This window comes from Aulostomus chinensis, chromosome 2 (assembly GCF_037954235.1).
Source record: "Aulostomus chinensis isolate RoL2024-O1b breed Wild chromosome 2, RoL_Achi_v1.0, whole genome shotgun sequence".
Taxonomy (NCBI): Eukaryota; Metazoa; Chordata; class Actinopteri; order Syngnathiformes; family Aulostomidae; genus Aulostomus; species Aulostomus chinensis.
In genome coordinates this window covers 35045841-35063324 of record NC_141321.1, presented here as the reverse complement: position 1 = coordinate 35063324, position 17484 = coordinate 35045841, and the positions used below count along the sequence as shown (strand labels likewise).

Here is a 17484-nt window from a genome sequence, read left to right as displayed (position 1 = left end):
ATCTCCGTGTTTATTTAAGCTTGTGCTAATCTTCGCAAAAGCTGCATGTACATTCATGCACACGTATAAATCGTACAACACGGTAATCTTCCCCCCAACTCACACACACACACACATGCGCGCGCACACACACACACACACACACACACACACACACACTCGTGACTGAATGGCTCCCAGGTGTGTGATATAATGGTGCTATTGTTTGCAGTGTGCGGTTCATCTGCATACAGTCAAGGCAATGTTCCTGCTGGGGTACAGGTGGCGTTAATGGCGGCTGCTGACTCCACTGTTAACTCTCTTCCTGCCGTTACCTCCTTCACTGTGTCAGGACCCCCTCACCTCCCTCCCCGACCCTCCCACCGGTCCTCACCAGACCTCAAGTGCTGGGAGCCAGCCAACCATCTCCACACCGACGCAGATTAATGACAGAACACATCTGCTGGTCACCAGACGGGGGCGCACATGCTCCACATAGCTAGCAGCAACTGATGAAAGGTTAAGAGCAAGACAAAACAGAGACTTTCATGTTTACACATGTTGAAGTTTTAATAGCAGCTCACAAAAGATCAACACAACTGTCCCACACAAGGGTTGTGAAAAATCCAATCAAACCAGCTTTGACAAGCGGTGCCGTTCTTCTCTGTGAGTCCATAATGCAGGAAGAACCAGCCACATATATTTAGCTTGAAGCTAGAGAAGACTGATGGCTAACAGCAGGAAAAATGTCCAGAAACATCCATTTATAAACTCTCCAGGTCATCATCCAGTATAATCCAGGTCTGCTTGTAATGCGCAGTAGTCCACAAACGCTTTGAGATTAAAACTAACCAGAACATTTGGAGTTGGTCCCTAGTGGGAACCAGTACAGATGGGTTGGTTCAGTCATTTGAACCAGGAGACCTGGATTATACCAGACGTCGACTGAGAGAGTTAATAAAGGGACGCTAAGCAGTTGTTTGTATCCTTCTCCATCTGCTTTAAGCTACACGTGTGGCTGGCTCTTCCTGCAGTCTGGAGTCTCACAGAAGTAAAGCAGCAGGATGTACTATTAATGAGTACCTGAAAGGTAAAATACACTTCTGAGATGAAGAATGGCTTCTAATTGGCATATGTTTGTGTTTGTGTGTGTGTGTGTGGGGGGGGGGGGGGGGGGGGGGGGGCAGGAGCTACACCGTGATCAATGTGGAGAAAGGTCAGGTGGAGGTGAAGCAGATGTCATGTCCAGGCAGCAGGATCAGCTGTCAGATGAAGATGGGTAACACGCTCTGGGTGGCCTCAGAGGTATGCTAACACTTACCACCCACTACCATTTATTGTGCTTAGCTAACTAGTGATGGTCTCAGCTCTCTAGAGAGGGGTCTCCATCTTCTTGACTGGTTCTGGGGACCATGGACAATAAGAGACTGTCCCTAAAAGTTGCAATGTTCCTTTGTGCTTCATCATCTGAACCCAAGTGTGTAAGTCGGCAGTAGTCTGTCAGACATGACACATGGAAACACGCTAGTGTTAGGGTTCTTGACAGAACAGCTGTAGGGAGAGGAAGTTCAGACCAAATATTTTAATTCCTGTTCTGTGTGTGTGTGTGTGTGTGTGTGTGTGTGTGTGTGTGTGTGTGTGTGTGTGTGTGTGTGTGAGAGACAGGAGCAGGAGGTATTCATCTACAGCCTGAAAGACATGTGTCCTCTCAGCCAGCCTCAGAGACATTTCTCCTGTCCCGCCGTCATCACCTGCATGTTTGCAGTTCCAGCAGGAGAACAGGTGAGTCCACCCCTTGTGTACATCAATATGTCGACATCACTCTCTCTCTCCAAATATAATATATGGTAAATATTGGATAAATTAATAAATACAATGCAGCTATGAGAACTGCCCTCACGTGCTGTTTCTTTGGCGCCGTTTGAATGGATGTTCTAAAATTGTTCCATTAAATGAGTCAAATCTGTGCTCAAATGATCACAACACAAACAGATGACCATTTCACTACAAGCAAAAGGCGCCGTCAGTGTACCTTGATCGATGGCGTTTGGTGTGGAAGCGTCTTCGCTGTCAGACATTAATCTTTGTCGCTGTGGATGCGGCTGACTGGCGGGATGTCCTCAGGTGTACTGCAGCCTCTAATGACGGCGTACTAATAGTTTACCTGACACTCATAAACCTTCCACTGGCAGCAGCACGATGGCAAGAGTCGGCCCTTGGATGATGCTTCTGTGAGAAACGTTGGCTTTCTGACCTCTGACCTCTAGTCTGGTGTCCCAGGTGCCTCTTGAGGAGCAGCCGGTGTATTTCAGGTGTTGAGGGTGGTAGAAGGAGCTGGGATAGCTTCAGCCTTCAGGAACCACCAGGGCAGAACAGCTAATTGAAGTTAATTACAAATCCCAATTTGGCCCTCAGCAGTCCTCAAATCATGGCTCCTCTGGATTTAATCAAACTCAGGGGGCCGTTTTGTTTGTTTAACTTGTAACTTTATCAGAAATGCTGCTCCTGGAGCCCTCGGCACCTTTTTAAGACAATGTTGAAACGCTCTATCGTGATTACAGATATTTAAGACTTTCAACAATTTTTAGTGTTTGAGTTTGTGTTTTTCTAAATTGTCATTTTTATTGCAAATGTTTAACAGTTGCAAACTTTGTTTGTTAGCCTCCTTGATTTGTAAAAATTGGTATCCGCTCCGTTTTGGCTCTGAGATAAACACATCTGTCCACCCCTGTCTGACAGGTCCACTCATCCAAACCTGTGTACAAATACAAATCCTGAGCCAAAAACTACAGTAATTCTGCAGTTGTATTTGTTTGACTCGGTTGCTGATTGTCTCTGGTGTCCCCCAAGGTTCGATTCTCTGACCTCCATCATTTAATCCTTACATGATACGGCACATAGCTGTGTCACGAGTTCAGGAGATTACTCAGAACTGCGAATTACAGAAATTGGCTCACAAATCAAGTCGATTGACTTGTTGGTTTGTTGCCGCAATGGTTTCCAGGAAGTGCATCTTGCTCCAACTCAGTGGGGAAACTAGAATCATAAATTCTAACCACCAGAGGCTCTTTCACTAAATGATGGCTGTGAATTTTTGTAAACAAAACAATTAAACTTTTAGTTGCAAGAGTCATGTAAGTTAATTATTGTAAATGTATGAAGGGAATAAATGGGGTGGGGGATCCTGTCATGGTGGGCAGTGATTGATTGATTGATTGATTGATTGATGAGAAAACAGACTGCGGGTTATCCTGTTGTTCTGAGTCGTCACCGGGTGCTGAGCGAGCGGTATGTCGAGCTCGTGTAGGTTTTTGTTCGGAGGGTTACTGCTGGTTTGCGTCTCTCTTTATATTTGAACAGCTTGTTTTTCTTGGCTGGCAATCAGAAGTTTATAGATGAAGGATCCGTGAGGGGAAAATGGCGCATAGAAGCGATGAAAGGGAGGGTGGGAGAGCAAGGTCGAGCGTTCCCATGACCTCCACCCAACGTAGTCCGACTGCTAGCCCGGATGGATGGGTGTGGGGGTCTGCTGCCGGGGGACTGTGTTCAGGTGTTGCTCTCTGGGACCCTTGTAGGGGGGCTGATGTGCTCACATTCTGCAGATATCAGTCCTGTGGCCTGGAACCAGTACTGATATCCAACAGGACTCCCGTGGTTGAGCGCTCTGGAGGTTCTGAGCAGCATGTTTTTGTAGTAATGATTGTTACGAACCCTAACCGACCGCACAGAAAAGCACTTCAGTCGCTTCGGTTCACAGCAGTAAAGAGCGACCAAGGGCTTTGTTGCTCCCGACAGCTGTCAGACTCCAAATCCCACTGGTTAGAGATGTTTTGAATAATTATTCTGATTGGCACTGATGGAATTAGCACATCTCAACTTGCACAGCTGCACCGTACAACAGTCTGACCGCTCCTAGATGATATCAGACCCGAGTGTTGGTGCTTCAACCCGGTCAACTGCACGCTTGCTCTCTGTACCTGCTGGACTCATGGACCTGCTGCTGTGTTCTCATCTCTCTTTTTATTGTGAGCTGTTCCTCTCCCAGTTTCCGTGGGGATAAGGGTTTGAACATTTGCTGTAAAATGTGTCACTCTGAATTTTGATCCAGTATTTTCAAACTCCAAACTCCTTTAAAATTTCTTGTTTTTTGAAAGAGATTTTTTTTAAGAGCTTAAAGCAAAAAGTGTGAGGAGCTCCCAACATCTCTCACAAAGTTCTTGTCAAGTTTGGTTATAATGAAGAAAAAAAAAATCCTCCTTAGTTTTATAACGTAAAAATGAATGAAGCTATTTGAACCTAAATTTGTGTTGCGGAATGTGTAAATGTTTTTATCAGAAATCTGTTGAGAAAACAGATTTCTGATCATCCTAAAAATGTAGATTATTGGATCCGTCAATGAGCCTCATCAATCATCGCTTAACCTTGATGACTGGTTTAATGATGAGAAACCTTAATCAGTTGTAAAAGGTTCTCCTGGGGTTCCTGTTTGCTCCCTGGCAGCTCTTTGTTGAGGGTTTGAGTCAAGTTTCCAGAAGTGTGACCTCACCTGAGGACTTCCTCTGTCCCTCCTCGCCCTGCCTGGGTGTCCCGCATGAACTCACCTCTCTCCCTCTAACATATATTTTACTGTCTCACCCACATGAGCTCATAAACCCAGATTTGGCACTGCTTTATTTAACGTGGATCTCAGTCGTACTGATGTAATTCGGCCGGTTCTGGAAGAAGTACCGAGCGGATGACTTGAGGAATGTAGCGGCTTCCTTCCAGGTGATGTGCGATGGGTGTTGATCTACCTGCTGTGTGTTTGTTTGCTGGGAGACGAAGCGCCAGGTGGGGTGGCAGGGCAGGAGGAATGATGCGGACTTGAGTTTTTCCCTCAGCTGGGTGTCACGGTCCTCACACTGCTGGTTAAGTTGTATACTTGTTTGAGTAGGTCAAAGGTCCTGAGAGAGCTGCCACTGAAGAGGCGCCCCAGGCTCCTCGCCACTCCCCAGAGAGGAAGTTAATTGTTTCCTTATTGATAGTAAACAGAGTGTTGCGCCAGATATGAGTGAGAGTCAGAGATAGTTTGAGGTTGGTTGTGTCGTTTGCTGTCCTCCAGCTGTGGGAGGGGTGTTTGTGGTCCTCAATGTGAAGCAGCTGTGGCTTGAACTGATTGATCTATGAGTGCAAAATGTTGATTCAAGCTTGGCAGGAGTGGATGTGTTTGTCCACTGTTGGACGGACACTGCTGGGAGGGGACGTCCTCGTCAAAGTCTTTATTGTCTTTGTGTTATTACAACACCAAATGTATTAAATAGATTTATTTAGGAGCAGTACCAGCCGGGGGGGGGGCACTGACGGGCGACCTGGCGAATATGGAGACACTTGGACAGTGAGTAGAAATACAGCAGCAGTAGTAGTCATGGTTGGAAGAGGAGTTACTGTCAGCCCAACTCAAAAGTGCTCCGCAGAACCAAAAGAGACCCGTCCAGCTGAATCCCAGATCTGTTCAGAACTGAGAACTCAGAACCCGAACCATGATGAAAGCTGGACTCTGGAACCATGCAGATCTGAAAACGGGATGGAATATCGAATCAGGAAGATTGGAAATGGCTGCCGGTACTGATGGTACTCGCGGTCAGATATTGGAGCAACGGTGCTGGGCCCTGTACTGATCCAAACGTAACAGGAGACACGGAACAAATCCTTAGCGATTAATTAAATTACTATGGGATACATTTAAATGTAGAGCATTTGTGTACAGTAGTAATACAGTAATATTTAAGGAAAGGAGGCTCTGTTACTGTCAGAGGAGTCGTAGCACCTCTGACATAATGACCATCCGGACCAAGAACGCATCCACGGTCTCAGAATAAACGGAAAAGTTGCTTCCTGATCAGAAAATGCGCACGAATGCGTCCCCAAGTCAGAGCAACAACTCTGCAGGTGGGCTAAACTTTTCACACGAGTTGATGACTTGTGACGCCACAGATGCGGAAACACGGGGGGGGGGCAGCGTGAGGTCGAGGGCCGTCTAGCATCCGCAGGGTTGCTGGTTCAATCCTCACTTCCTTGGTGACCATGTCAAAGTGTCCTTGAGCAAGGCACTGAAGCCCTGCTTGCTGCTGAGGAGGGTTTGATTCCCTGGCGCTGACCCTCCTGCCACTTCTCAGTACCGTGATGTTCGTTAGTTTCATCTCTGGACTCGTTTTTTATTGTACTGTAATGTTACAGCGACGTAGATCATGAACGTTCCCTTCCTCCCTCTGAAGAGCCTGGCTCGGGTGTTCGCCGGGATGTCCGATGGCCTGGTAGCCGTGTACAGCCTGGTGGAGGAGCTTCCTCTGGAGGGGGACACCTACCTGTGTTCACACACCTTCAACAAGACCGTGTTCGGTCTGAAGGACTCGGATCCCAGACAGAGGCCCTACGCGGTCCGGAGTATGGCTCTGGTCAGCAGTGGCTCCCAGGTAGGTGAGAAATGCATTGAAGTCATTGTGAACATCGTGGACATGGACGGAGTTGGAACGCCGTTGTTCTATCATTTATCAGTTGTGGCTCTCCAACGGTCCGGCTGTGCTGGTGATCGACTGTCTGAGTCTTCAGGCCATCCGAAGGCTTGAGACATACAGTCCGCCATCGACCGTTGTATCCATAACAACCAGCTTCAGTCTGTGGGGAGAGGAAGCAGTCTGGACCCTGGACGACCACAGCAACACCCTGCTGCTCTACCACACTGCCTCCTATCAGCTCTGTGCCAAGTACTGGTGAGGGAAGCTGCACCCAGTAAAATAATCTGCATTTCTGCAACCATGTGAATCTGGTTAGAAGGCATCATAGACGGCAAAAAGTCTGCGTGAGGAGGCTCAGTGTACTGGGTGAGATGAAGCCGTCGCCGCACTTGTATGTGGTACTGTAGTGCGTAATGGCACTGATTCCAAAATAAGAAGGACGTTCAGAGGACAGAGATTTGACGTCTCGTGTTTGTGTTGTAAATATGAAGCTAATGTCAGCAGCCAGCAAGCTTAGCTTAGCATAAACAAGGACATAAACCAGCACATATCAAAATAAAGGTTTATACTGTTTAAGACGGGATCGTATGCAATCAATACTCACTTCTTTTTCTAATACTTGTACATTTTTCCAGTATTGGGAAAACACGAGTTTCTCTCGTCCTTCTGCTCAGAGTTGCTCACTGTTGGCAGAGGGCTCAAAATGTGGTTTGTAGGAACGGGGCTATAAAAGAAACCTCCTTTTGTTGAATGAAAGTATTTTGAACACATGATTTGAGTGTTTTAGCTTGAGGCTGTGATTAATGTTCTCATTTTGGCCAAATTTCAAAGAAAGCTTTTTTTTTTTTCTCTATCGCTCATTTCCTAAACGTTCTCTCTCTAAAACAACTCTGGTCTATGGGTTTAAATTCTCGAATGTTGATACCACTGAGACGTCTCGGACGCAGTCTGAACTCCTCTCAGCTCAGTCAGAACGTCAGAGAGTCCTGGAACAGGAACAGGAAGGAACCTTCAGCAGCCTCTGGAGGGTTCCAGCTTCTCCTGGTGGTTTGGTTCGAGGGTCTGTGAAGCCCATTAAACTGCTGTTACTGAGCTGAACAAATAAATCTGACAGTGAGTGATGACCTCACTGTGGTCACCTGGAGGAACCTCCTCATTGCCCCCCCTGATTTGGAAGCTAATGCTATTTTAAAGCTACACTGTGACAAGATGAAACCCATTCTTACGGCGGCGGCCATTTCTGTCTCGCCCCTGAGTCCTGGCTGGCTGTCTCTAAGATGATGTCATGTTTCAGCTGCGGGGACGTCAACCCTCTACGAGACGTGTTCACTGTGCAGCGCCCTGCAGGCCTGAGCGCGGTGGCGACCACTGACCTCACGACTGTGGACCCTGAGGAGAAGCTGGAGTGGACCACCGGTCCCGTGACTCTGACCTTCAGTGAGGAGGCGGGCACTCAGATCATCCAGCACCAGGACTCGCTGACTGACTACTGCTCCATCTCGTCCAGCTGCTCGTTGGAGCCACTGGGCTCGGAATGTTCCGGCGCTGCAGACTTCAGCTCTGTTGGCAGCAGTCACAGTGGGCCGCCGCCTGTGGAGCAGAGGGAGGCTGGCAGAGACCAGGACCAGCAGAAATCCACCCAACCTGAGGCTGAGCTGGAAACGGAGGAGGTGGTGAAGGCCACTCCGCCTCAGCTGCAGGCCTTCACTGTGCTGCTGGTCAAGGACACTCTCTGGATCCCCAGGTATGTCCATGGATTGGTTCTCTCCTAACAGGCCGCAAAGGTTCTGGCAGCCAGGGAAGCGACTGCTGTTGACCTGTAACGTTTTCCTGGGAGAGAAACACGTTGAACAGCTCCTGTGTTTGTGTCTGCTTGGCTGCAGGCGTGGAGGTGAGGTGATGGTCATTGAGATGCAGCTGCATGCCGATGAGCTGAGGGGGCGTGTCATCGCTGTCCTCAGCCCACCTGGATGTTCGTCTTTGGGGTGAGTTACTCTCCTGATCAGAGCTCTGCTTTACCTGCTTCACACCACACAAACGCTGCCACAGACGATCCAGCGTGGCGCCGGCGCTCGGTATGCAGCTGAATCTGACGCGTGAAATTAAATTAATTAACGGACCTGTATTTACTGCCTTTAGAGGTTTTATCAGTGGAACTTATTTCTTTCTTCTTACGCCCCCAAGCCTGTGACAGCTGTAGGCAGGAAGGTGTGTTTTTCGGAGTGGCGGTTTGTGCACACGCCACTGGCGCTTGGTTGAGCATCATTGCTAGTTTCAAGCAGGTTCTTACGACATTTTCACTCCTAGCGTCTCCGACCTTTAACGAGCTGATGAACTTGCGGTCCTCCTGCACTTGCAGGTGCTTCAGTTTGTTATGGAGGGTGAGGCGCTCGCTTCTCCTGAGGTGCAACAGCAACGCTCCAAGTCCTGGAGCAACCTGGACTTGAAGGGGAGAGACACCAGGCTCTGTGATTGGTCTGAGTGATGTCACACCTGAAACACACCTATGAATACTCATAGTCTTTGTGAAGGTCTATTGGCGCCATGGCCTGGTCCACCAAATGCCCGGCGCCATTGATTGCTTATGTAGGGCCCAGTATCACTAGAATGCCTTGAGGACAGTTCTTTACATTTGGAACCAATTCTAGCTGGTACCAGGGGAGACAGAACTAGGAGAGACGGAACCAGGGGAGACGGTAGCAGGGAAGACGGTAGCAGGGGGAGGCGGAACCAGGGGAGAGGGAACCAGGGGCGACGGAACCAGGGGCGACGGAACCATGGGAGACGGAACAAGGGGAGACGGAACCATGGGAGACGGTACCAGGGGAGACGGAACCAGGGGAGACGGTACCAGGGGAGACGGAACCAGGGGAGAGGGAACCAGGGGCGACGGAACCAGGGGCGACGGAACCATGGGAGACGGAACAAGGGGAGACGGAACCATGGGAGACGGTACCAGGGGAGACGGAACCAGGGGAGACGGTACCAGGGGAGACGGAACCAGGGGAGACGGAACCAGGGGAGACGGAACCAGGGGAGACCTGTAATCTAAATGCAGAGTTGAGGAAATCACATGTTGCCATGTTCTACTTCATATGAAGTCAGTTGGACTCAGACAGATGGAGACTTTTGCCATTTTCTAGTAAAGATAAAATCAGTAAATACCACGGAGAAGTACTACGGTTTGTGGTATTTCTACTTTTCTCCTCACGTTGTTATCAAGCAAATAGAAAAGATGATTTATTCTGTCAGTTTAAGATGAGCAGCACGTTGTCACCTCTGTGTTAATACTCCGCTCCTCGCTGTCACCTTCTCCCTACATCAGCCATGACTGCAATGACCACATACCTGCCTCGTACCTGCGGGTTTCCCAGTTGGGTCAGAAAACCAGAAATGCTGGCGCACGGACGGGTTCTGTGTCTGTAAGATGACCAGCAGCAGAATGTGGAGAGAACAGTTGTTCAGATCAGATCGATGAATTTGCAGTGTCGTACTACAGTTCCTTCTATTTTCTGTTGATGTGTTTTCTGTGGTGTCTCTGAGCTGCTAGCTGCTAACAGCTAGCTGCTACAGCAAAGTGTAGCATGAATGATGGCAAAGTTCAAGGCACAAGTGGTTGTCATGTTCAAGTGTAGCCACAAAGCATCTATGACCACATGTAAAAGACCCTCAACTGTGTATTTACAGGAACACACACACACACACACACACACACACAGCCAAATATATACATGGAGAGTTCAGTGTTGGTCTCCAGAGGCACATAAAACCTACACAGCTGTCAGGACGCCACAGCTGCATCAGGCTCCGCCACATCACTTGTCGGTTACATTTGCTCAGCCGTGTACATCTCGGTACGTACAGCCCCATAAACGTGTCAGAGCCGGACGGGGCCAAAGGCACCAGCTTGTTAGCTAACATAAAGCACTTTTAGCAGTTAGCTTCTTTTCAGAATCAGAATACTTTATTAATCCTGGGGGGGAATTCTGTAGTTACAGTTATTAAGCTCTTGAAGTACTATGAAGTAATGTATAAAGTTACAAGTTTTTATAATACGATTCAAATCTTTTGAGTTTTTTGATTTCCAATCTCCTCCTTTCTAATTTAAAAACCTGTATTTTTATTCCAGTTTATTTTTTTTGGTAAACTGTAGTGAAACGAGTCCAGCTATCGGTTCCGTGTAACTCAACCTGCTCGGCGTTGGTCCTGAAGCGTGCAGGAGTCCTCAGCAGAGGAAGAGCTGACACCGTGGAGCTCAGCAGGGTCCTTCATCACATGTCGGCGCAGCGTCTCAGAGCCTGTAATTACTCCTGCGAGGGAGCCAGCAGCTGCTCGGCTGTGGGCGGGACTCCTGAGCATCCTCAGCCACCCTGTGAGCAGCAGGCAGTGAAGGGCCACCCACAGCAGGGCCCTTAATAAGCAGCTCTTACCTGGCGCACCTGTAACACCGTGACACGTAGGGAGGTCACGGCTCGGGTTGAGGGAGGAGTCGTCAGGCCTGAGGGCTGCGTCAGGAGCCAGACCTGCAGTCGTGTCATGCTTTCACTGCTCTGGTCACAGATTAACCCCTTAATGTCCAGGACCAAGTTTTAATGGTGGAAATGTTCTGACACTGAGCGCCTCTGTGTGATCGCCATCATGTCCTGCCGCCACGACGCTTGTTTGGAAGGGTTAGATCCATCTTCAAACGAAAACCACAAGAATTTGAGTGTTAAATGAAGGCTTCTGTCTTTACCCTCATCACTTGTTATTTGATGACATCATCAAGCTGCACTGTCAGTGGCTCTGCGCCGCAGATCAATCAAACATGGCGATGGTTGCAGCCCCACACATGAACCTCTGGTGTAGACAATCTGTTCTGTTCATGTTCCCCCAGTCAGTTCTCTGGGTTGACATCCAAGCCTGTAGTTTTAATATAGTGTGTGTGTGAGTGTATGTGCGTGTGTGTGTGAGTGTGTGTGTGAGTGTGTGTGTGAGTGTATGTGCATGTGTGTGTGAGTGTGTGTGCGTGTGTGTGAGTGTGTGTGTGTGTGCGTGTGTGTGTGAGTGTATGTGCGTGTGTGTGTGTGAGTGTATGTGCGTGTGTGTGAGTGTATGTGCGTGTGTGTGTGTGTGTGAGTGTGTGTGTGAGTGTGTGCGTGTGTGTGTGTGTGTGTGAGTGTGTGTGTGAGTGTATGTGCGTGTGTGTGTGAGTGTGTGTGTGAGTGTATGTGCGTGTGTGTGAGTGTATGTGCATGTGTGCGTGCGTGTGTGTGTGAGTGTATGTGCATGTGTGTATGCGTGCGTGTGTGAGTGTATGTGCGTGTGTGTGTGAGTGTATGTGCGTGTGTGTGTGTGAGTGTATGTGCGTGCGTGTGTGTGTGTGTGTGAGTGTATGTGCGTGTGTGTGTGTGTATGTGCGTGTGTGTGTGTGTGTGTGTGTGTGTTAAATAGTCTGATAAGGAAACGGCTGTTTCTCAGACACTAAAAGCAGTGTAAGTTGGGTGTTTGGTTTGTTGACTCTTAGAATATCAAAGCTTGTAAGAGTTCACTTATTTTGATTTCAGAATGTTTCCATCGGAGGACATGAAGAGTCCAGTTCCTGCTGGCCAAAAACCCTCTAACATCTGGCTTTCATCTGCAGGGGAACAGATTTATTCTGTGTTCAGAATCAAGTGTTTATCAGCTCCAGTCAACAGTGGTGGGAACACACAACCCAGTTAAACCAGTCCTTTTACTGGTTCGCTCCACCATCAACAACACTCGTGGAGGAATGAAAGCTTGTCCTCTCCAGCAGTGACTGGATGCTCTAACGTGGTTCCGTCCGTGATCTGATGTCTTCTTCCAGCTTAGTGTGTGAGAGACCAAGAGATGAACCCTGGCGCTGTTTTGACTCCTCCCACTTCAGACCAGCTCACTGTCTGAATTTGTGACATCATAGCGATGCACCAGGCAGCAACCTCTCATCTACTCCCACGTGAACAGGACCAGTGCCCAGTATTAGCGTGTTTACACGGGTTAATAGATAGTCGTTCGGCGTTCATGGGTTCAAGTTTAATCAGCTCAGGAGTCCCGCCCCCCTCAGCGACGCCCCTGTGTTAGCTCATCACATGTTGGCTCTGTCTCGTGGTGATGTCCCGGAGCTTCACCTGTGCTTGTAGTCACACGGCTGTATATCACGGAACACCAGCCATCATCAGGAGGAGGTAATGATACGCCTCCGACAGATGAAACAACAATGGAGGATAATTCTGGGTTGTTCGGTGTGATGCATGGGAGCTGCAGCCCAGCCTGCAGGGCCACAGGAGGCCGTCCTCCCAGAGCGCTCTGTGTGACCGCCGTCGTAAATAAGAGCTGAGGATTGGTCTTTGATCAGGAGGGGGTGATGGAGTTTGCATTTGAAGGCAGAAGAATGCAGGAATTTACAGTCATTTGGACCCGGGGTTTTCAAAGTAGGGTCCAGGGACACCCAGTGGTTCCTGGGGGTCTTTCAGGGGTCCTGAGCAAAAGCAGGAACAGTTCAGTTTCGCTGTGTTACAAATCATTTTTGTTTTTCGTACTTTTTGTCAAATCTCCCAAATGTCTTGCTAATTTACTGGAATAATACAAATAAAATAAGAAATGTAGAAACTGCAATAAAATAAGTTTGACAGTTCTTTTGTTTAAAATGTCAAGCTCAACTGAACTATCGAATGGGTGAAGAACTTGTTTACCTGTACGCTAAAAAAAGGCTACTATTCTAAAGTATTAGCTCAAAGACTAAAATCTTAGCTAGAAGAAAAGACTGCTAGCTTAAATGCTATCTCATCCAAACAGGTACAACGTTAAAGCAGCGAGAGGCTTAAATTAAGCTAACGAACAACTGGACGCTCAAATGTGAGCTAATGGACAAAGCTAAAGCCAAAACCTTAAGCCAGAAATCTGCATGCGTGTTAAAAACCCTAAAGCCAGGGAGCAAAGCTGCAGCCGTCTCTGTTACCGGTAGAAACGGCGCCATAGGAAAGTGAAGGCCACGAGAAGCTGCAAGGTAAACTTAAAGACTCTTAGCATACAAGCTAATTTCTTTATTGGTAGAAACGCATCTGTGGCTCGTTCAAGTCCTCTCATTTTTACCAACATAGATTTGCTAAACTTTCAGTTCATGCATTGATACAACAGATAGATGAGCAAACGACAAACAGATGTCTGATCAGAGAGAAACCTGAAGGTAAGATGGCCGCAGCAGAAACAACCTGAAGCACCAAGGCGACTGTAAATAAAGCTTTAAAAAAAAACTACAAAAAAAGGTCTAACATACCAGGCGATGCATTTCTGCTGTGACTCGCGACGCTGCATCAGATTGCATGTTTATTTGCTTTAGAGGGCATCTGAAGGTGATTAGAAGGGGCCCTGTTGAGCAAAAACTCTTAAAATGTATATTAGGTGCTCTTCCTGGAACTGCCCACTGGCCTCTAGGAAAAGCTCATTCCAGTACCCAGGGACGTGCCACCCTCCTCAGCATCCGTCCTGTCCTTCACTCATCGATCTCTCCTCTGTCTCCCAGGGCACTGGAGGAGGCGGCGCTGGTGGCGAAGGACACGGTTGTGTGTGGCTTCCGTAAGGAAAACATGGAGTGGTGCCTGTGTGTCTGGAGAGGCTGGGGCAGTTGCGAGCTGGAGGTCTTCTACCAGTCCTACGAGGAGCTGGGCCGCATGGAGATCAGCATGAGGAAAAGAAGGTAGCTGCTGTTGCCAGCCGAGGGGAATGTGTTCCAAGCTGAGGGAGGACGGAGGCTGGAGCTGCCCCTCGCCACATACTTCAGCCCAATAATAAGTTAAAATTAGCAGACATGGAACGCCAAAGCCACGCTGGTCACAGATCAGAGTTGCAGAGGAAAATCTAGATGCTTCCATATCTGATGTCTGCACAGAACTTTTAATGTTGATGGACTCTCCTATTTATTGGTGCTGGGAGCTAATTTTGGTCCCTGGCGGTGGTCAGAGGGCCGGTTCTTCAGGAGGGGAACTTGGTGTCCACTGTGGTGGAGTCACTTGAATGAGTCGGGGCTTGGACTCCACCTGCTACAGCCGGTGGTCCCGGGTCTGTCCTCCTGTTGCCGCTGGATCAGTGGGCTGTCCTTCCTGCCACGACGCCGACAGACGAGACAGATGAAGGGTTGGAAAAAGAAGCAGAATCGATGAATATTGTCAGTGAACGGCCAGCGCTTCAGTCAGACCAGAGCTCCATCACAAAAGAACCACAGAAGTTGGTTTGTTTGTCCTGTAAACGGACCTGAAACAGCATCACATTCATCAACATCACACATTCCGACGGACGCCATGAGGGCGCCCCCTGTGGCTGCTGGTGGTAGAGGACTACATCCTGCTGCCTCGGTGAGACAGGATCCTCCTTCAAGGTGGTTTCAGTCTTTGATGTCCCTCTCGTCACGTTCGTTCACTCGGTTTGAATTTGTTACGTGAATCTTGTTAAGTGCGATGTTCAGCTGCTGAGAGGAGTCCCGCCCCCTGGAGGACGCGTGGAACCTCTGTTGAGGAGTTCTGTGTGAAAAAGTTACAAAGGTGTCAAACTCATTTGTCCCAACCCTGACAGTCTGTTTGCAACTGTAAAAATTAGCGTTGAACCAGTTGGGACCTGAGCGTCCCTGATCCTCTGAGCGCCAGACTGGACATCTTTCAGACATTTTGAATTATTTGAATCAGTTAATTGCACTTAAATCACTGTAGAACCTAAACTGGAAACAGCTGTGAAACTGACCGAGGGCCTGTGAGGTCCCCCGGACGCCGACAGGGACCCGGCGGTGAAGATCCGCCGTGTCACTGCAGCAGGACGCAGATTGGTTCGTTTGATGAGAGTAGAAACGTTTATTGTCTTTTAGCTTGTCTCAAGGGACGGCCCCTCAGCAGTCTTCCTGAAATCAGCCAATCAGAAGAGAGTGGGTGTTGAGGACTGCCACGTGAAAGGCGCGTTGACATGAACCAGCAAACATGCAGCGTTGTTCTGGTCCAGTCCCAGATTACAAAAACAGAACTCTGAGATACTGAAGGTCTTCTGGAGCTGAAACTGGAACCAGACACCTTTTCTCCGTGCAGCGGTGGAGAACTGTTGTGGTTCTGGTGGGGAGCAGCTGTGAGCGGAGCAGCTTGTCAGGGTTCTCCACGGTTGCTGCTCCCCCTGCCCGTCCCTCCATCTCCACCTGAACTGAGCCGTAGTAGCGCCCCACGCACGCCAGAACCGCCTGTAAGCAACAAACTAACATCTGTGTTGTGTCAAATATTGAGCAACGGGCCTCTGGGCCAGCCCGCATCATCCAGAACCGGGCTTCCTGCCCGACCTGGAGATAAACAGATTTTTCAAGTGATGCACCAGTTCGACTCCAGTACTGGGTTCCAGCTCGTTCTGCTGGTTTCCTCTGGTCAGGAGCGGAGGAGGGTTCTGGAGGGTTCTGTTAGTGACCCGCTTAATCAGATGTAGTCACCTCGCCATCTCAACGCCACCACCCCTAACATTCTAATGACATCATCACCTGTTTATGCTTTTATTAATGCTGGCTGTTTTTCACCAATCAGCGTTAAATGTCTTTGCATTGTTTTATTACAATAAACACCAGGGCAGCAGGTCCCAGGACCAGGACCAGGACCAGGACCAGGATTAGGATTAGGACAGGGACACAGGTCTCAAGACCCAAAATACCAGAAAACTTTTAGAACCAGAAGAACCGTCCAGGTCTTGTTGCTGACCTGTGGTCTGCCGAGACAAGAACAGCCACGGTACTGAGCCACACACCAGGATGACTCGGGCCCCCACACACACACACACACACTCTCACACACACATACACACTCTCACACACATATACATACACACTCACACACATACACATACATACGCACTCTCATACACAGACGCTCACACACATACACACTCACACACACACACATACATACTCACACACACACAGATGCTCACACACACACATACATACACACACACACACACACATACATACTCACACACACACATACACAGATGCTCACACACACACATACATACACACACTCACACACACACACACTCTCACACACACATACACACTCTCACACACATATACATACACACTCACACACATACACATACATACGCACTCTCATACACAGACGCTCACACACATACACACTCACACACACACACACATACATACTCACACACACACACACATACATACTCACACACACACACACACACACAGATGCTCACACACACACATACATACACACACTCACACACATACATACTCACACACACACACACACACAGATGCTCACACACACACATACACAGATGCTCACACACACACATACATACACACACACACACATACATACTCACACACACACACACACACAGATGCTCACACACACACATACACAGATGCTCACACACACACATACACACACACTCACACACATACATACTCACACACACACATACACAGATGCTCACACACACACATACATACACACACACACACATACATACTCACACACACACATACACACACAGATGCTCACACACACACATACATACACACACACACATACATACTCACACACACACATACACAGATGCTCACACACACACATACATACACACACTCACACACATACATACTCACACACACACACACACACAGATGCTCACACACAGTTTTAAATATTTAAGCCATTTATTTTGCTAAAGGGTTTGTAGTAATAAGGACTATTTATTTATCGGGATGTACTATGAATTCTTACTGTGTGTAGATAGATGTCATGTTTATATATTTGTTGTACAATACTGCTCCGAGTACTGCTCTGAGTACTGCTCTGAGTACTACTCTGAATAAAGTTCTTAAGATATTTCAGAAATGTGTTTCTGACCCATTTATTGAAGACAAACTCCTGCCAGGGAGGTCATGTGACTCCCTGGAGAATTCGGCCATCTTGTGGCTGCTGGCCTGTGGTTGCTGAGTCGGATCAGATCTCATTCTGATGTT

General features: G+C 48.3%; 1 protein-coding gene across 1 annotated transcript in view; it reads left to right on the top strand.

The window, feature by feature from the left end:
* lrrk1 (leucine-rich repeat kinase 1) overlaps nucleotides 1–17047 on the top strand; it is a 51992-nt gene extending 34945 nt beyond the window's left edge. Inside the window, 7 exon segments of the mRNA XM_086191192.1 lie at nucleotides 1150–1284; nucleotides 1645–1761; nucleotides 6234–6431; nucleotides 6514–6728; nucleotides 7768–8217; nucleotides 8357–8458; nucleotides 13996–17047. Of these exon segments, the coding sequence (XP_086047318.1) occupies nucleotides 1150–1284; nucleotides 1645–1761; nucleotides 6234–6431; nucleotides 6514–6728; nucleotides 7768–8217; nucleotides 8357–8458; nucleotides 13996–14173 (1395 nt within the window). The 3' untranslated portion in view covers nucleotides 14174–17047.
* The last annotated feature ends 437 nt before the right edge of the window (nucleotides 17048–17484 follow it).